Source organism: Cucurbita pepo, chromosome LG03 (assembly GCF_002806865.2).
Source record: "Cucurbita pepo subsp. pepo cultivar mu-cu-16 chromosome LG03, ASM280686v2, whole genome shotgun sequence".
In the NCBI taxonomy this organism is placed as follows: domain Eukaryota; kingdom Viridiplantae; phylum Streptophyta; class Magnoliopsida; order Cucurbitales; family Cucurbitaceae; genus Cucurbita; species Cucurbita pepo.
The window spans coordinates 5,754,431-5,774,201 of record NC_036640.1 but is presented as its reverse complement, the minus strand read 5'-3'; the positions used below and the strand labels follow the sequence as shown (position 1 = coordinate 5,774,201).

The following is a 19,771-nucleotide window of genomic DNA, read 5'->3' as shown; positions in this document are numbered from 1 at the left end:
AAAAAAAAAAAAAAAAAAAAAAAAAAAAAAAAAAAAAAAAAAAAAAAAAAAAAAAAAAAAACGAAATTATGACCCTGGCCCTGCTTCTCAATTCTCAATCATAAACACTCAGTGCCATTTTCACATTTCCCATTATGATTTCTTCCTCGTCTTGGTTTTTGACAACCAAAGGACAACGCCCAGAACGCAAAATTCAACGATTTCGGCTCAAAATTCAAAGTCTTTCATCCTTTGTCACTCATTAAATTTGAATTATACGTCTTTCTTTTTCAAACAAGGCGTTATGAAGTTCCCCGGTTTCTTCCCTAATCCCAATTACGTCACACAACTACGGATCCAGTGGCCTCCGCATGCCACACACACAAATCTCCATTAACTTCAGCGCCGGAGAAGCTTTGAGCCCCACAATCGCGATTATGATCATTGTCAAACCCCAATTACCGAGTGGAGCAAATGGGGATTTTGACACCTCACATAAGTCAAAAGGATATACAGAGGAAATGGGCATTTTTAGATGTTTCTTCCTGCGGCAATTTGTGTGGAGTAATTGGAATCATCGTCAAGAGTGGAGGACGAAATTCCAAGTGATGAAGCAAATGTTGTTGTGGTGTCACCACCATTAAGGTATCTCTTCAATCGATCCAAGTCATAAGCAGCATCGAGCATTGTGGGTCTTGTGGATGGAGATTCTTGAGTGCAGAGCAAACCCAATTCGATTAGCTCTCGGATTGCCACTTCCCACATTTTCTTCATTTCAGGTGATTCATCTCTTGAAGCTCTCTGTAGAGAACAATCCACTACTTTTTCTACTCTGCCGTAGTAATGACTCTTCACCCACTTATGTAAGCTTAGCCCTTCATCAAACATGTCGTCTATTGGCCTTTTTCTTGTTACCATCTCTAGAACTAGCACACCGAAGCTGTAAACGTCTCCTTTCATGGAGGCTGTAGAACCAAATCCGTATTCTGCACCAAGAATAGATGTGACATAATTGATGCACTCAACATGTTTGATAAAAGTCCTAGATGAAAAAACCCGAAAATACTGGATGTTTGTTGGGAACTTATTCAATGATTAAACTTGTAGCTTCGTAGCTTATCAACCTCAAAAGTTTAGGCCTAGTGATACTGATAACTTATCATGGTCTAAAGGAGAGAATCTTAACTTCTAACTCACTTGATAGTCCTAATTTTTTACATTTGCTTGGTATGTTGATGAATTGAACATAAAGTTCTTGGATTTTTAGAAGCAGAGAGTTATACCTGGTGCAATATATCCAATTGATCCAGTTAACATGTTTGCAGTTGACTTTCCCATGTTTTCAACAGCTGCACCACTTCCAATTCCAGGAGTCATTAACCTTGAGATCCCGAAGTCAGAAACAAGAGCTGTCATGTCATCTTTTAGAAGAACATTGCTTGGCTTTAAATCACAGTGTATGACTCTGACTGGAGAATGATGATGCAGGTATGCCATTCCTTCAGCTATATCACTGCATATATTCACCCTTTGGATAAGGTTTAAATCTGAAGAACAAGAAGCCAAGCTGGCGGGTGAATGTGGATATAAATGGCTATCCAAGCTTCCATTTGCCATATATGGTAGAACTAGAGCTTTAAAGTCTGGCAGACTACAAGCTGTTATAATTCTTATAAGGTTTCTGTGGCGAATTCGCTTCAGAACTTCACATTCTCTGTGAAAACTTTTCGTCGAATTTCCAGATTGTGTGTGCAAAACCTTAACAGCTACTGTTGTTCCATCTGAAAGAATGCCTCTATAGACTCGTCCATAGCTGCCTGAGCCAATTAGTCTCTGTTCATCAAAACCTCCAGTGGCTTCTGATAGTTGCCTGCTTGTTATTCTTGGAAAATTGTGCATAAAATCTGGCATCTTTGATCTCCTTGATGATTCACTATTTCGAGCTGAAATAATTGTGTTTAGACGTTGACAAGCAAACCAACAGCATATTGTTGAGAAGAACGATGATATGCTTATGATTAAAATGAACACAGTCAAGAATACAGGTGATTGAAACCGATTTCTCTTGCTAGAACAGGCTGGTATTCCAGGAATTGTCCCACAAAGGAGTGTATTGTTCAAAAATGACAGAGGTGTGGACGATATGAAAAATCCCTCTCTTGGAATCATTCCTTGGAAGTTGTTGAATGAAAGATTAAGGTAAGTGAGATATTGAAGCTTACCTAGACTGGCTGGAATCATGCCTGACAATTGGTTTTTAGAAATATCAAATGATTCAAGGTTCGCAAGTTCGCCTAGGGAATCTGGAAGATGACCTTGGAAGAAATTGTTTGAAAAATTTATGAAACTCAGTGCAATGCAACTTGATATCTGAGGGAAGATGTTTCCAGTGAGGTTATTGGATGAAAGGTCCATCTCTTGAACATTTTTCAGCTTGCTAAGCTCAATTGGCAAGTTTCCTTGAAAATTGTTATGAGAAAGGTTAATAAAAATTCTTATCTCTTGCAACCCTGATATCTCTCGAGGAATGCTTCCTGATAACATGTTGAAAGATAAATCCAGCTTTTGTAGACCTGTGCACTCTACCAATGCTGAAGGTATCGTTCCTGACAACAGGTTGTTGTTGAGAAACAAATAGATCATCTGAGTCAAATTTCCAAAACTCTCTGGGATTTCACCTGAAAGTTGGTTGTGAGATAGATCCAACAATCCAAGATGTGGCAACTCGCCTAATGCTTCTGGAATGTCTGAAGTGAAGAGGTTATGTGATAAGAAAAGCTGTTCCAACTTCGACAACTTGCTTATCTCTGCAGGAATTGTTCCATTAAGTAGATTTGAAGTCAAATTCAGCCCTGCAAGTTTGGAAAGCTTGGCCAAACTTGGAGGAATTGATCCAAATATCTGATTTTCCTGCAAAAACAGAACTGAAAAATTGACACCCAGCTGACCAATAGAATCGGGGAGACTCCCTCCAAGCCCCATCCCAGCCAATTCAAGCTCCTCCAAACTACTGCAGTTTCTAAGAGAAATAATGAACGGTTCGAGATTGGTATTTCCATCATGGCTTACCATATAATTATTTGATAAATGAAGGAAGCTTAGTGAAGGCAGGTTTTCTACCAGCACTGCAGGCAGTACGCCAGNGTTTGATAAATGAAGGAAGCTAAGTGAAGGCAGGTTTTCTACCAGCACTGCAGGCAGTACGCCAGAAAGATGATTATGTTCGACATCCAAGTTATAGAGCGAAGTGTTTGTTAAAGAAAGAGGAAGTTCTCCACTGAACTGGTTGTTGTACAAATTGAGATTCCACAGCTTTGGACAATTTCCAACTTCTTCTGGAATCCTTCCGGTTAGCAAGTTGATGGAAAGGTCTACATTAAGCAACGACGTGCAATTAGAAAAGAGAGAAGGTGGAACTGTGCCATTTAACTTGTTCTGCATAAGACTTATTACAGTAAGCTTGGACAAACTAGCAAGGGAAGTTGGTATGGGACCTTCCAAACTGTTGTTGTCGAGGCGAAGGCGATGAAGATTTCGAAGAGAACAAAGTTGAGAAGGAATTTCCCCAAAGAAATAATTGTTAGCAATATCCAGAACTCGAAGACCCGTGAGATTGGATAGGATGGGTGAAATCTTTCCCACAAGTTCGACATCAATCAAACTGAGCTTCGATACACGGTGGCGGTGTCGGTCACAAGAAACACCAGTGAAGTTACATACATCAACAGCTTCAATCCAGTTAGCTAGAGTGGAAGTGGGGTCATGTGTGATGCACTTCCTGAAGGCCAGGAGGGCTGCTTTATCAGTGAGCAAGGACTTATGAGGAGGGTAGTGGTGACCTATAATAACTGGAGTCCCAGAATTCAAAACCAGACACTGAAACAGGAGAAGGAACACAGCCCTGAAGAAAACCATATCAAGCAGAACAACAATACTACAGTGGAAATGACCTGTAAGTTTACCTTCTTCTCTCATCGTATCATCATCCTTTACTGCTTTGTTTCATAAAGGGGAGGGGGAAAAAACATATAAGAAAATTTAGTGGGATATAGGTTTGAGAGCTAGAATTGGTTGAAAAGTGAGCTAGTGCAGAAGTAGCTGAAAGAGAAAGGGGAGGGATTAATGTAATTACTGGTGGGATTTGATATTTTATTGGCAAAAAGTGGGTGGTAGGAATGATTAAATGTGAGACTAGAAATGGTATTATTCGCTCATCTTTTGCTTTGTGGAGGGCTGCAATCACTATGATGATTATATTTCGCTCAATATTTAAAGCTATATCCTAATAAAAGAGAAAGAGAAGGAACTTGGTGGACTTTGATCAATAAACATCCTCTTCTCTCTCTCTTTCCTTTGTGGGTGGTGAGTGGGTGTGCTTGTGGGGGGACATTCTGGCTGTTCTAGCTGGTGGCTGCAACATGTTACAGTTTTTTAAAATATGTATTCATTATCTTGAAATTACTTAAGCATCTTATTAAATAAACGAATAGGAGGAGGAAACTGGAGCAGAGTGGGTAGAGCACAAGGATGAAAGAAAAAGGCAGGCTTGTGGTGTGTGCTTCATAGTCAAAATGTTGATAATGATATTAAGACATCCTGTTTTCTGTGTCATCCGATAAATCAGTTCAAAAGTTCCTTCATTTTCTGTCTTTTACTTGCATCTCCGTCTTCTTCATTTCCATTTAATGTTGTTAGAAGAGAATACAGTACAGGAGGAGGGGACCCAAAACAAAATTGATCAGGCTGAAGGGGGCCTGAACTCAAAATTTGGAGTAGAATGATATGGTGGATGGCGGCCCTCTCCTTCCTTCCTGAAACCCATTTCCATATTTTCTTGGGTTCCATTTTCAATCTTCAAAAGCTCCTTAATTCACATTCGTATGCACACAGGAAGAACACACACAGCGAGAGAGAGAGAGAGAGAGAGATTTGAGTTTCTTGAAGGAATTAGTCAACGGAAGGAACACGATTTTTGTTGTTTGCTTTTGGTTATGGATTAGATTGGTTAGGGATTAGAGGTCAGCTCTTGCTGATGGGACATCTGACAAGGAAACCATTCATTCCCCATTACACATTTTTTTTCATTTTTCTTTTTGTTTTCTTGTTGCAGAAAACCAACGATGAAGATGGAAACAGAAACACCGTTCGTTTCGTGGGTGTGATATTGTATGATATTGTCTATTTTGAGCAAAACTCTCGTGACTTTGCTTTGACCTTTCTCAAAAGTCTTCGTATCAATGGAGATAGTATTCTTTACTTATAAGACTTATGATCTTCCTTTTAATTAGCCAAAATCCTCTGTAATCCTCCATTCGAACAAAGTACACAGGTCTTCTTCTTTGGAGCTCTCGAATAGCCTCCCCTTAACGGAGTTCGACTTCTTCTCTGGAGCTCTCGAACAAACTACATCCTTTGTTCGACACTTGAGTCACCTTTGACTACACCTTCAAAGCTCACAACTTCTTTGTTCGACACTTGAGGATTCTATTGATTAAGATAAGTTAAAAGCAATTTCTATAGGAAAAAATGACTCGCTCTTTTCTAAATTTATGAACTTTTACAATTTGTTGTCCTTCTGAATATTTGAATTTATCAATTTAAACGTAGTTATAAGCTTTGAATTATAATTATAGCCGTACAAAACTTAACTCAGAATTCAATCGAAAAGAGGACATCATAGTCATTAGATATATATATATATAAATCATTATTGAATTTGATGATAATTTTTTCATTTAATCCTTCATATTTATTATCTTAATTACATTAGAAAAAACGTACAAAATTATAGGAAGAGCCAACAAATATATGAAATTGATGAATTAATGTAATTGCTATGGTGCGCCACCATTGTTTAATTATTCATTTTGAAATTGATAAATTAATCTAATTTAAAACGTGTTTCACCTGTGATAAAACTTAATACATTGAATCTTGCTTGTTATAACCAATCCCTAGTATTTCATTTATAACAATTAATAAACGTGTGTTTAGTTTGATAAATATTTTACTATTTACTATTTCACATATAATCTTTTTTATTTATTATTATTATCATTTTTATTTTTTTTGTGAGTTTCAATTGCGTGCACGTGTTAAAGTATGTCATTTGTCAAAAAAAAACAAAAAAAAAAAAACAAAAAAACAAAATAATTGATTAGGAGAAAATTCCAAGATATAATGAGTCTACTTTTAGCATATGACCAAACTCTCAAGGTTTTTTTAAGAATGGTTTAAAAGTGGAAATTAAATTCAATAAAACCTTAAACTAAACAATATAAAATTATTGTCTAAAACAATCAAAAACATTATTAATTTTAAGAGAATATTTTATAAATTACCATTTATCTAAAACAAAAGCAAACATAGTCGAGTTAAGTACAACGTTCTAAACAAGTTTTCAAAATAAGCACAAAAGTAAATACTACCAAAATAGACTCGAGCCTACGTAGAATTCCTGGAGTTTCTAGTTCGGCTACCCTACCGTCTTGATCACACTACATCATGTTTATTTGGAAAAAAAAAAATCAAAAATAATTTTGATGCATAATTAATTTACTCCGTAGGTAGCTAACATGTAATTAATAAGTTTTATTCCTTATCTTTCTAGCATATTTTAAGCTTTATTCGCAACGGATTATTTTCAGGTCTTTGGTCTAGATCGGGTCCTCGGTCTAACCATTATCTTAGCTCCCAGTCTCATCTACTAGAGGCTCTCCATGGACATTTCTACTAAACTCTTTGATGGCCTGAAATAGCACATAACCCGACGTTAGTAATACTCATTGTTCATAACTTAGCATACAACGGGTCAGTTAGGGGTTCTGCAGGATTAGTCGACTAAGAATACTCCTACACATCTCATATCATAACAAGCTCATAAGCATAAGCTAGAGTCATACATCATGCGTATTAATTATAAACACAAGCTCATAAGTATACGCTAGAGTCATACAACAAGTTCATAAGCATTAGCTAGAGTCATAAGCTTGATCTTAAAACTCATCTATACAAACACTTAATTAACCCTATAATCAGTTCCAAACAATAAGAACCACAACTAAACCAGATAAAACAGAAGGTAGACTGGATTGTGCCAACAATTGAGCCAACCGCATGCCTTAACCGGATTGTGCATGTGTTTAGCTCTTATTTCAACCTAGGTCAATCTGTAAGCTAAAGCGCTTGGGTTGGGCAAAGGCATTTAGATTGTGGGGTCGTTGGAGTATGTGAGGTGCTTGGATCGTTTCAACCAAACTTTTTGAAGAAATACACTATGATTAAGGTAAGTGGACTCACTGTTGGACATTATAAGCTAGGTTAGAAGATTAATCATGGTATGCAGGAGTGTAATGTTAATGTGTAAGTGCAGCGATGAGCATAGTATGAGGTAAGACCATGAGTTATTAGTAGAATTAAAATGTTCATGATGCATGTATGTAAATCATGTCATGATATGGTGATGTGAGACCACGAGTTGCTAGTGGAATAGTAATGTTGATGATGCATGCATGTGAATATCATGTCATCATATAGTGAAGTGATGCTAATAATGATAGAAACGCTAGTTACGAAAGAATGATGATATTACGTGAATAGATATAATGGTATATCATGATATGTATTGTACAATAAAAATTTCGAAAGTGATGATATGATCACAACTATATTAACGATAACCGTGGTGATATGGCCCTAAAGATTTCGTGGCAATATGGTCACAATTATGCAAACTTGACGATATGGTCAAGTGAGAGGGTGATGATATGGCTCCAAGGGTTTTGTGGCGATATGGTCACATTTGCCCATATGGCTAATATGTAAGGGAAGTTTTCATATATGGCATGCTTGTATATGTTTTGCATTTTTCCGACCCCATGGGATCACTTACTAAGTAATTATTTATAATATTCAATTCTTTCCAAAAATATTTTATTTTCAGGTAAGAGTAAGGGCAAGTAGTACAGACTACGATGACGGTTCTAGGGTCATGGAAATCATATATACTTTAACTTCCGTTTGTTTTGTTTTCGCATCATGAACCTTGAAAGAAGAAGCGTGCTTTATTTTTAAGAACTCAATTAGTTTTGTGAATGGTTTATTACTCGTATGAATGTCTAAACTAAGATGTGTTATTTTATATGATGTTTTTTTTTTTTGGGATCGTGAACAAAAGGTTTGAATGATTTTACTTTTTTGTTCTTTATGAATTTCCATGAAACTTCAAAGATCTTTTTTTTTTTTTATGTAGAGGCGACCCTAAAATAGAGTCTCTGGTCAAGTCATTACAATTGTTGGTAAAATACAACCGTGTGTGACATATCCTCACAACACTAAAATGTGTGGTGTATCCTCCGGGTTTGCTTCATACACTCAGACTATCGACATTGGTTCCCCATGGATCCTAACCACATTCTTTCTATACAATTGTGCCCAAATGTCCACTATTTAGGTAGACTTTTCACGATTTGGTGAGTCTATCAATGATCACATATATCACTGCATAGCTCTTTACTATCCCTTAATAATACCACATTCCACCACTATTTTGTCCTCATACTGCGCCACTAGTAAACTACCTTTGGGACTGTCTGTCCTACTACATTTAAATTTGAAACTAGCTCGTGTTGGAGGTATGAATACCACCTCCTTAAGAAAACTTAATACTAGCAAAATTTTCGTGCTACCACTCCATTCCCGAACTAACATCAAAATTTGTCATGCTTAAGACTATTAGGGCACGTCCAATAACTAACTCATACCCCACAAAAAGTGTTACCCTTTAGAGTACGACTCTTCTTTCAGAGCACACAATACTGAAAACTAATCAAAAGTACTACTTTCTGAACACATAGTCCTTGAAAACCACCAACAACAATGAAAGTCGGACTACTCAAATACCTCATCACACACACTTACACAAACTCGTTGAACACTCAAGAATTCTCTTAACCCCTTGAGCACCACTCAACTAGCTGAAAATGTGAGACGACTAAATGTACTCAAAAAAACATAAAAAAATACAAATAACAACAAATAATTGGGCTCGGGCTCTAGTATCATTCAATATAGAACACGATCAAGTCTCGAGAAAAGGCGCATTAGTTATATCAACCTAATGAAATAATCCCACGATAGACGAAACACTGAAAGATAGACCAGTGAAACACTGAAAGATAGACCAGTGGTGACCTCTATTTACGCCGGACTTCAGATAAGGTAGTTGGAACCCATGCGTTAACTTACAACGCCCGACTACTCCATGCTGGAGGAGACACGATCACACATTACATGCTAGAGACCACGATAATAATACGGGTGAGTTATCCTCTTTAACATTCATTGGATGCGAATTACAAGGCCACTAATCTGCTTTGTATTCGACCTTTACCTTCCATTGGATGATAATTTGAATAACACACTCCGGAAAGTTATCGACCCTTGTAGACGCCGTAGAAAATGCAAAGATGGGGAAGACTTAGCGTGTGGCGGATCCTCTTTTTGGAGTGGCTACCCATCGCTCTTTTTGGAGTGGCGGATTATTGGTTTTCTGTGTAATATACATTGCTAATTACCCACAATTCCTATTACCCACAATTCTTATTACCCCTCATCAGGAAAATGAAATCGGAGAAAGAAAGAAAAAGAAAGAGGCTTTCCCCTACCGAATCACCTCCTTTCGTTTGTTTGCTTCGGTACATGTCTCGTTTGAAGATTCAATACCCTTTTTTAGTTTAGCTTCTAGAATCTATTTCTTAGTTCAAGATCCCTCTTACTAACTGGAATCAAAGAATTAGTAGATCTGTTCCGCCCAAAATGGGAATGGGCTAGGGTTATGAACTTATAATCTATAATCTGATGATCGAGTCGATTCCATGATTATAAGTTCATTCCATACCGGGCCAGACCGGAATAGGGCTAGGTTATATACATTCTAATTATGAGAAGGGGTCATCCGAGCGTATTTAAATAGATACTATGTTTACATATGGATCCCTACGTCCTTACATTCCATTTAGGATTAGGAATAGGCGTACGGACCTGTTTTTTACATATCTCTCGTTATTTGGGACCCTATTCATCTCTTTGGGCTTCTATTGAATCGAGAAATAGGTTTGATTGTCCATCTTTTTGATATAATAGTAAGGCATCCTCCGGATAATTCAAATCGAAGCAATTGGATGTCCGACTCGGACCTATATGACATGACCGAGCAATAGAAATACTCTAACACTCCACCGTTGTCATATATTCCATACATCACANGAATGAATATATTTATTTTTTTTATTTAAATAGATAAAGATAACAAAATATAATAAGAGAAAATATTCTAATAAATTAGATTAAAATCTATAGTACTTAATTGGCCTTTACATTCTTGCCTCACCCGGGTAGTCAAGTACAATACATAATTCAGAGGTTTTAATTCTAATTTCACTCGACTCGCAAATGACACAAGATATATGAGTGAGTAGACCCAAATCTAAAAGTGTTAGGGCAAGGAGCCTAAGTCTTGATAAAATAATTGTCACTGTTGCATCAAAGATACTGGAATCCTTGCTAATACATGCAACATAGGGCAGTTGGGTGACTTAACACGAACTTTTGCCTCCAGGGTACTCTATTCTGACCCCTTGAATCTTTTCTAGTTTGGGAGTATTAGACCCCCTAATCGCCGCTCACGATTCTAACGTGTTCAGTCTACCGAGTGTGCCTTGACCTAGATCATCATCTAGCCAGCTTGACACTAGCCCCCAGTCCTAGTTTGTGCAGATAAACACGTTCTATAGAGATAACACACAATCAAACACTTATAGCTAGATATACTATATCATGCAGTCATACAAAGTTCAACAAGGAGATAATATTCATTCATCGTTCAGAGCACAAATCACACTATCCCATCCTCTATTCTAATAGAGCGGAGAGCATTAAAATCAGCATGTATCATAAATTCTCATTCTATAGGCATTTTTGTAATTTTCTATAAGATACATTATATTGAGATTGTAAATATGCCTATACTAACCACCTAGAGTAAGATACACTCGTACTAACACGTCCTAGCAATCCTTATAAGTACTACTTGAGAAAAGTTTAAATGAATACTTACATGGATGAACTATGCCTTCCCAAGCTAGATTTTTTTTTTTTTTTTTTGCTCCAATATTTTTTAAATTTCTCTAGTAGATCCTTATTCTAGTCACATTAAGGCCAATATCGAAATTGGAGGGCTAAAAAAGGGCACTCACATACGTTGTCACGTGCCTTCATGTGCGCAGAAAGGATCTTACACACGTATTTCAAGTGCACGTGTCACACACGCTGAATAGGCATACTCGCGGGTTGGATTGGGCATATCGAGTTGGATCACTAGGTTTGAGTTGAAGGCTGGCAGATCAGATGCATGGTTTAGGTCAAAGTCACCTTCTAATGATGCGGTGCGCCCTCAACCAGACATGTTTCTACTATCGTTGCTTGACACGTGGTCACGTTGCTGTCGGTCGCGTTCTACTGTTTCACGTCCAACATGTGTCTCTCTTATTCTCCTCACGCTTGCGTTGATTTCTAAATTCGCATTAGTTTTTTTATTCCTACTCATTTCTTTGGATTTTCATAACTTTTCCTAAAAAAAAATTGATGCAACTTGTTTAAAAAAAAATTCTCATAATTATTTATTAACAATATGAGGAAATAAACACACTCAAAGTTGGCAGAAAACCATGTTCTTACCTTTTTTTGAGGCGGGCTCGAACTCCAAGTTTCTTCATAGACGTTGTGTGAAATCTTCCCTAAAATAACATACTAAAACTTCACCACCTATCTTTCCTAAATCTCACAAATCTAAGAAAAATTGAGACAAGAACTCAAAAATCTTACCTTCCGCTCTCTTTGATAATCGACAAATATTGGTTCTCTAGTATCCACTCAACCGTTTTTGTGAAAGAACTTTAGCCAAATTTGGACCATTGAAGTGATTTCTATTCTCTTTAATGTTCTATTTAGGACTCTTACAAACCCTTCATTAGGAAAGCGAGCAGGGTCAAAATGATCATTTTGCCTCTCGAGATTACCTTCGACCATTTTTTCCAACTTTCACATCTTTTATATTTTCTTGAGTTCTAAATAATTTTCTTTTCTACATCGTCTTGAAATTCAGCCTCTAAATTTCTCAATAAATCTTCGATATTCAAACTTAAAAAGAACACTAACAAATTAATCATAAGAGTTTAAAATACTTCTTTATCCAGAAAGAATTGAATAAGAGACTCTAAAATATGGTAGTTAGCTCTAAAACAACTTATCATAGATTCATAATAGGGCAAAGATTTTGAACTATATTATTTCATATAATTTCAAAATTTTCAATCATACCAAATTATGCCTTGGCTTTATTTCTAAAATAATTTTAAAGTTAAAAGAATTAATATATATATTTAAAAGTTTATGGAGATTTTGTATAATATAGTGAAATAAAAAATGAAAAAGATATGAAATTGATCTAAAAAGAATACCCCATTACATTTAGTCGCGTGCACTGCTCGTGAGTACCATTATTTCAGATTCTTAGTGTAATATAGCAAAAGTCAGTGCCCAACTCACCGGTCGCGCCCTGCTTCCTGCCAAATCTAGGGTTCTCTTCCATCTCTGCTGCGTTTCAGGTTCCTTCCTCCTGACACGCTGTCGTTTTTGCCCCTCTCCTTCTTCCCCTTCTGCCAATTCCTTGAAATGAAGCTCACTGTGAAGACCCTCAAAGGGAGCCACTTTGAAATTAGGGTTCAGCCCACCGACACCGTAAGTTCTAACGTTTCCTTTTTCGTTTGTTTTAACCTTCTCCATTGCTTCATGTCAATATTTGGGCTTGTAGTTAATTTATTGATGTACCCGAGTATGCCACCATTGACCTAGCTGGAAATCTTGAGCTTAGTTTAATTGCTTTTTCCTTTAATATAATTGGAATAGTGGAAACTACTGGTGGAATTGTTTGGAATTGAAAAGATTTTTAAATTAGGGTTTCTTGTGCTACTTAATCTGGGAGTTGCTTTTCTTTCTGAATGACGATCGCATAATGTTTTTTTTTCTTTTTTTAATACTTTTTATTTGAATTGTTCGTGATCTGCTGGATTTGCATTGCTTGAACACAAGTTGGAGAAGTCTAAGATATCATGTAGTGTACTGTTCTTGTTGGGGATGCCGTTTTAGTGTAGAAGCTAACTAAGTATTGTTCTTGATCATTTGATGTAACCCACCATTTGTAATCTAGAAAGTTGAAGAAATGATTTTCAATCCTACAATTTGAAATCTGAGAAATGGTTTTAAACTCTTTATTTGTTTTTGGAACGATGAATGTAATTAAAATTTTTGTTTGAATGGTAGCTGGAAAAGAACAAAAAACAATACTTCTACCTATATAGGCTTTTAATCTTGATTTATATTAAAAAATTAACGTTTGCCAAGGTTTAGTAAGTAATTTAACTCAAAATTCTATGAAATCATTCAAAATTTGATCATTTTTGTCAGAAAAATTTTCAACGTAAAAACAAGATAAATCATTCTCTTTTATGTGATTACAAACATTCGAATATATTTTAAATTCATTATGATTGGAAATCCCTCGAAATCTTGAGCATCAAAATAAACTGGGTTTTTGTTTCCTTTTATTTATTTTATTTTTAAGTGTAAAATTTCTGGTGAAGGTGATGGCTGTAAAGAAAACTATTGAAGATATACAAGGAAAGGATAATTATCCTTGTGGTCAACAATTATTGATACACAATGGCAAAGTTCTGAAAGATGAAAGTACACTGGCAGAAAACAAAGTATCTGAAGAGGGCTTTCTTGTTGTCATGCTCAGCAAGGTATCTTTGGTCCTGTAATTTTCTTAATATAAGAAGCACTAAACAAATGTTTTCTTTTTTTTTTTTTTTTTTGATTTTAATGGATGACTGAAATGTGAAATATGGTTGTGCTCAATTGTATGCATTTGTGTCTTCTGCAGAGCAAGACATCAGGCTCAGCAGGGCAGTCGTCAACTCAGGTAATGCTGCTCATTTTTGTTGCAAGTTGTTTATGATTCTTTAATGTTAACCTCCTCTGGATCCTATTTATTGCAGCCTGCTCAAAGCACCCCTGTTGCTCATCCAATTTTAAATTCGACTCCTGCTACCCAAGTTACACCATCGCCAACTCCTGCGCCTCAAGCTTCCACCCAAGCACAATTGTCGTTAGTTTTTCAAGAATGGTCTTCTGTATGCATTTTCCCTGATCAGTTGAGTAATTATAATCCATATGCATTTTTTGTTCTTGTTTTGCAGTGCCCCCAAGAACACTACGTCTACTTCAGACAGGGTGACAGATAGGTATGTCTTCTATTTCGTATTCATATTTTTTAACTTCAAGAGGCATGAAATTGGTTAGTAAGTCACCTTCTATTTCCTAGTATTAAATCTACGCTGCAATATAACACATATCAAATCTGATAAAAGCTACAGACTGAAATACTTTTATAGGAGTTCTTGATTATTAAGTATTGAGTAATATGTTTCCTCCTCTTTTGCTTTATTTATAAATGAAGCATTTTTCCTACTGGTGGGAAAGTTTCTCATTCTTTTTTTGGGGGGGATCATTTGCAGTATGCAAACAGATACATATGGTCAAGCAGCTTCAAATTTGGTCGCTGGTAATAATCTGGAACAGACCATTCAACAATTAATGGATATGGGAGGTGGCAACTGGGACAGAGAAACAGTTGTTCGTGCACTAAGAGCTGCTTATAACAATCCAGAGCGAGCAGTGGATTACTTGTACTCTGTATGTTTAAGTTGTATTCTATGCATTCTTTTGAAATCTGATCATAATATTTTGTCACTAATTGTGTTTTTTTTTTTTTTTTTTGTTCAGGGTATTCCGGAATCTGCAGAAGTTGCAGTACCAGTGGGTCGTTTTGGTTCTGGTCCAGCCACTGAAACTGAGGCATCCCTTCCTGCACCTGCTTCTGGAGCACCCAACACAGCCCCCTTGAATATGTTTCCTCAGGTAAGTTGATGCATGAAAAACACTTTTGTTTGTTTCCTCACGTTCACTTATTTTTTATTGGGTTGCCATCATGCAGGAAGCACTTTCTGCTGGCGGTGGTGGCCTTGGATCTCTTGAATTCCTTAGAAACAATCCGCAGGTACTTAGTGCAACATCATTTATTGGGTTTTCCTTATTGATAAGCTCATTTTCTTTCTTTACTAGGTATCTTAGTGCATGGAGTGTCAAATCCGTTGTTTGGTCTAAGTCCTTTTTCACCTAATAGTTGTGTTTGTTTGCATCTTTTGACACGTTGGCTTGCGTTAAATGTATCAACTAAAAGTTACAAACATTTGAACTAAAAAACGCGTATTGATTATATTTGTCCAGTCATATCATTCTGTTATTTGTATATCACTTGTACACAGGCCCAAAATCGTGATTTATTTTATATCGTATGGACCATGCATTTGAGTAGAACTAAATGCGAAGTAGATACTGAATGAGGTTTCTTATCATCATTCATATTATAGTTTCAAGCCTTGCGGACGATGGTGCATACAAACCCTCAAATCTTACAGGTCTACACATCCTTCTGCTTTGAAATTTGCTTAGTGGTTATAATCATGGTTTTCCTAGAGTTAAATCTTTTGCTTCTGGTGGCAGCCCATGCTTCAAGAACTTGGAAAGCAGAATCCCCAGCTTTTGAGACTCATTCAGGATCATCACGCAGAGTTCCTTCAGTTAATTAATGAACCTGTTGACAATTTTGAGGGGTCGGTCTTACAATACCATGATCTGGTCAATTTTAAATCTCGTTAGTTTTGCAGTTCTTTAGTTGTGATTGATCTCGTGCATATAAGATGATAGTTGCATAGATAACCCTCGTCTTATTTTTCTCCCATCACCAAATTCGCAGCGCTTCTGCTGTAGGTTCCTGCATGGGACAATAATACATAATCAGGTCAGGTGTATCCATCTTTAGAACAAGCCATAGGTAAACTGGTTAAGCCATAGATTGAGATCAGGTGTTCAAATCCCTCCGTTTGAACTACAAAAACATAGTCATGGGTAGATTAAGAACTGTTTCTGCGACTGGTTTACTCGAGATGTTGTTCACTCGATTGATTATTATTTCATTGGTTGAATCTCTTTTGAATTGACATCGTTTGCATCCATCTGTAGAACTATAAACTATGTTCTTTCTTTCAGAGAAATGTTTGAACAGGCTGAGCCAGACATGCCTCATGCCATTAATGTTACTCCAGACGAACAGGCAGCCATTGAACGAGTACGAACTCCTTTATATTCCCTGAGACGTCTCTTTGTTTTCCCTCTTCAAACAAAATCTTTGTGCTCATCATTTTGCTGCTTGCTCCCTTGTATGTAGCTCGAGGCAATGGGATTCGATCGAGCCTTGGTGATCGAGGCATTTTTGGCATGCGATCGCAACGAGGAACTAGCAGCTAACTACTTACTGGAGAATTCTGGAGATTTTGACGATTAACAAAAGAAGAATTAATTAATGTTAACCGCTGTGGATTCATTATTTTTGGTGCTGAGGTGAATTGTTTCCCTTTTCAGCATTATTCCGAGTCTGTTCTTGCATTGCATTTTACATACTCCACTAATAAATAGGAAAATTAATTGTTCAAGTGTATGGTGTTTCCGATTTAGAGAAGTGGAATCTTTATGTTTTATTTAAAGCTCATTTGTTGGTAGCTAGTTCGTTAGAACATTATTGCAGATAGATCATGAGACTTTATAAACTTTTCTGGTTATCATGTAAATATAATTGTTGAAAAATATCAACAGATTTTGACATGACATTTTGTTTCTTGTGATATTGTTATGCTATTAACATAAATATATATATATATATGCATAAATTTACATAAATTTACCAAGAAATGTTCTTATTTGAAATCCAATAAATAATTTAAAATATTTTTTTTCTTTGCTTGAAATGAATGCATAAAAAATTGTGTTAAGATGGTGTTATTGGAAAATAAAAGAGAAGAAAGTTAAAAAGTTTAGTAATATAGGCTTTTAATTATAATTTGTTAATTAAAAATTAAATATAACAAAGGTTAAATAGGTAAATTAACTTTAAATTACAAATTTAATCCATCCTTAAAATTTACTAATAATATTAGACAACATGAAATTCAATTAATATATAATTAAATTAATTAAATTAATTAATTTTAAAAATTTTAAATTGGGTAGAAAATTAAAGGTTTGAACGGGAGACCAAGACGTGAAAGAGCGTGGACAATTTCGTGGTGTCCATATCCTTTCTAAGACCGTGACTCACGGATTGAAGACATTGCTGCAAAATTTCCCCATTATTAATGCGCTCCTGCAAATTCACCATTTTCTCTCTCTCTCTCTCTCTCTCTTCGACGAACTGCAAAAGCAAGGGAAACAAATTCTCATCTCCATTGCCGCTTCCATTCTATCAACTGTAAGATTCACTCTCTCATTCCCTGTAATTTCTTGTTTCTTTAGGATCTCTGCTCTTTTTCTACCTTTAAATTTTATTTTCCTGCCGAATGTTCGCTTGTTCTTGAGCTCTTTTCCTTGTCTTCTCTTGTGATGGATGTTGCTTTGCCTTAAGGATGCGGTTCTTTTTGTTAATTGGAGATGATTATTAGGATAATGTGCACAACCATTGGATCCAGTTCTATTTTCCATTTTGTTCTTAGCGACGTTTTGGTGTATGATGATGATTTTCTCTCTGTTGCTATTTGGCATGCGTTTTAACGAGTTGTTGAGGATGTGGAGATGTACTCTGTGTTTGATTTTCTTTTTAGTTGAAACTATTGAGCGATGTTTATGGATTTGAAGTTGTGTTGAGCGGATGCCTGATAAGATCTCATGTGGCTGGTTTTCAATTAGCTTTATTTGAGGTTGCATAAATTATATGCAGTCTCGTAGGATCTCTATGGTGGAGCGAGTACAAATTTTTCGAGTTTAGGTTCATTTACATCGGTTACTTGGTGCTGTTTGCTCATGGATCAGTGATCTTGGATTATTTTGCTGTTCTAACTTCAATGTTGACTTGAAAAATAAAACAGTTCGAATTGCTTTTTATTGTATGAGTTAACTTTTGAATTTCTAGTTAAAAGTCATGCGATCTAATAAAATCACAAATGTTTTGTGTATCTACAAGTCTTAATACATGATTCAAATTTTGTTGCATTGTATCTTCTCTAGAATTCAACAAATCTGCAAGTTCAAATCTCCAAGAACTAATGTTTTGGCCAAGCTTTCAAGGATTTTATTGTTTCATGCATTTCAAGATGCTTTGTTGTGCTGCAGATTTAATTGTCATCTTACCACTTCAAATTCTTATATATTTAAACGGAATCTGAATTTATTGAAATGCTTGTTGAAGAGAAGGGCTCGTGTTGATATCTATTTAAACTTGACCATCTTTTGCTCTTGTAGAAGATTCTGCGTTTGGAGCTACATTTCAGAGCACAGAGGAAGATTAGTGCTCTTGAACATGGTTCTTGAGAGCATTCTATCTTCTCCTCATAGGAGGCACCCACCATTTAGAAAACAGTTTCCTGCAAATGAGTTGGGCAGTTGGTCCACTCTCTTCAATCGACATCGCTTCCTCTTAACCGCACTGGCACTCTTGACTTTACTTTGCACAATCTATCTTTACTTTGCTATCACATTAGGGGCTGCTGTGTCGTCTTGTTCGGGTTTGACTGGAGCTCAAAAGGAGTTGTGTCGTCTGGAGCATGCTGAAGCTTCTCTGGGTAAAGGCAAATTCAAATTTCTATGATACATAGGGACCTCAAGGTACAAAACCTTCTCATGTATTGGTTCTTCTCTTTGGTGGGATCTGTATTTATAAACAATTGAAGATTGCCATAGGCCAAAAGTTCATTCATCCATTTTGATTCACATATATATATAGCATATAAGATGTAGCAGAATGTCATGAACATTGCTTCCTTGCATTAATTTGATATTTTTGTTCGTTTCTTCTTTTTGATGATGGGTTTGTAATTAAAAGTTCAATCAGAATGTTCATATTATTGTCATTACAATAATAGATGGGAACTACTGCTCATACCCTACCTTGCTTTTGCTAAATCTACTATCTATGACCTGAAATGATTTCAAGATGAACTCTTGCAGATTGTCATTAGAATGTCTTTTCCCTTATTCCTGCCCCTAAAAATTGAAAACCTATTCATTTCACATATTTATCTGAAATGGAATCAAGGAGAGAAAACAGATGTGACAATCAATTAATATTATTTATTCCAACATACTAAATAAATAAATAAATAAATAATGGTTGAAGGAAACATGAAGGAGTTAATGATTTTGGTTGTCGCTTGATACGTGGCTTAGAACATAATTTTTTCATTAATTTTTCTGAATTATGAGAAAAAAATATATATACCCATCGTCATAAATTTATCCTTAAAAAGAAATAAAATTGGCCAAAAGTCGACTAGAAATGGGGCAAAAAGGAGGAAATGGGAAGGATTTCTGCCTTGGGTCCAGACCTCAGGCTCAGATTCCGAACCTACGATCGAACCATAGTCTCGGCCCGAACCATGTCGGCCCGACAGACGCGTGTCCAAACCTAGTTAGGTTCGAATTTCGCTCCTCAGAGGCAGCCCAGCCCGTTCGTCAGTCGCAGCCCAATCTGTTAGCGTCCTGCTCAAATGCAGCCTAGCCCAGCTCGCCGCGTGGCCCGGACTCATCCACACTCGGTCCAACACCTGCCAGCCAGCATGTGCTT

The 19,771-nt window shown here is 36.3% G+C and overlaps 3 protein-coding genes across 4 annotated transcripts; 2 read left to right on the top strand and 1 right to left on the bottom strand.

Moving 5' to 3' along the window:
* Window positions 1-114: 114 nt before the first annotated feature.
* On the bottom strand, window positions 115-4,458 carry LOC111791569 (putative leucine-rich repeat receptor-like serine/threonine-protein kinase At2g24130). The gene is made up of 3 exons (XM_023672958.1): window positions 3,144-4,458; window positions 1,263-3,095; window positions 115-965 (listed from the first exon to the last, which is right to left on the bottom strand). Exons 1-3 carry the CDS (start codon window positions 3,952-3,954, stop codon window positions 511-513), a joined length of 3,099 nt encoding a protein of 1,032 aa, XP_023528726.1. The 5' UTR covers window positions 3,955-4,458; the 3' UTR covers window positions 115-510.
* An 8,077-nt stretch (window positions 4,459-12,535) lies between these two features.
* LOC111791668 (ubiquitin receptor RAD23b-like) lies at window positions 12,536-16,703 on the top strand. Its single transcript, XM_023673104.1, has 12 exons — window positions 12,536-12,777; window positions 13,680-13,841; window positions 13,982-14,020; window positions 14,097-14,206; window positions 14,298-14,342; window positions 14,616-14,793; window positions 14,884-15,018; window positions 15,095-15,157; window positions 15,531-15,578; window positions 15,664-15,773; window positions 16,210-16,288; window positions 16,388-16,703. Exons 1-12 carry the CDS (start codon window positions 12,712-12,714, stop codon window positions 16,502-16,504), a joined length of 1,152 nt encoding a protein of 383 aa, XP_023528872.1. The 5' UTR covers window positions 12,536-12,711; the 3' UTR covers window positions 16,505-16,703.
* A 593-nt stretch (window positions 16,704-17,296) lies between these two features.
* LOC111790093 lies at window positions 17,297-19,058 on the top strand. 2 transcript variants are annotated; one of them, XM_023670894.1, is made up of 2 exons: window positions 17,297-17,464; window positions 18,451-19,058. In XM_023670894.1, the coding sequence occupies exons 1-2, from the start codon at window positions 17,352-17,354 to the stop codon at window positions 18,794-18,796; spliced, it is 459 nt and encodes a 152-aa protein (XP_023526662.1). In that variant the 5' UTR covers window positions 17,297-17,351; the 3' UTR covers window positions 18,797-19,058. The 2 variants fall into 2 exon arrangements, with proteins under 2 accessions (XP_023526662.1, XP_023526663.1); XM_023670895.1 differs by having other exon boundaries at window positions 17,319-17,464; window positions 18,454-19,058.
* The last annotated feature ends 713 nt before the right edge of the window (window positions 19,059-19,771 follow it).

Bases quoted from the DNA above. Each gene is read 5' to 3' on its own strand.
- LOC111791569 (XM_023672958.1), bottom strand. From the start codon at position 3,954: ATGAGAGAAGAAGGTAAACTTACAGGTCATTTCCACTGTAGTATTGTT. The intron at 3,096-3,143 runs GCTTCCTTCATT...CAGTGCTGGTAG, and splicing joins AGAAAACCTGCCTTCACTTA to AAAACCTGCCTTCACTAAGC. The intron at 966-1,262 runs GTATAACTCTCT...TTCTTGGTGCAG, and splicing joins AATTGGATATATTGCACCAG to AATACGGATTTGGTTCTACA.
- LOC111790093 (XM_023670894.1), top strand. From the start codon at position 17,352: ATGCGCTCCTGCAAATTCACCATTTTCTCTCTCTCTCTCTCTCTCTCT. The intron at 17,465-18,450 runs GTAAGATTCACT...TTGCTCTTGTAG, and splicing joins CCGCTTCCATTCTATCAACT to AAGATTCTGCGTTTGGAGCT.
- LOC111791668 (XM_023673104.1), top strand. From the start codon at position 12,712: ATGAAGCTCACTGTGAAGACCCTCAAAGGGAGCCACTTTGAAATTAGG. The intron at 12,778-13,679 runs GTAAGTTCTAAC...TTTCTGGTGAAG, and splicing joins GGGTTCAGCCCACCGACACC to GTGATGGCTGTAAAGAAAAC. The intron at 14,021-14,096 runs GTAATGCTGCTC...TATTTATTGCAG, and splicing joins CAGGGCAGTCGTCAACTCAG to CCTGCTCAAAGCACCCCTGT.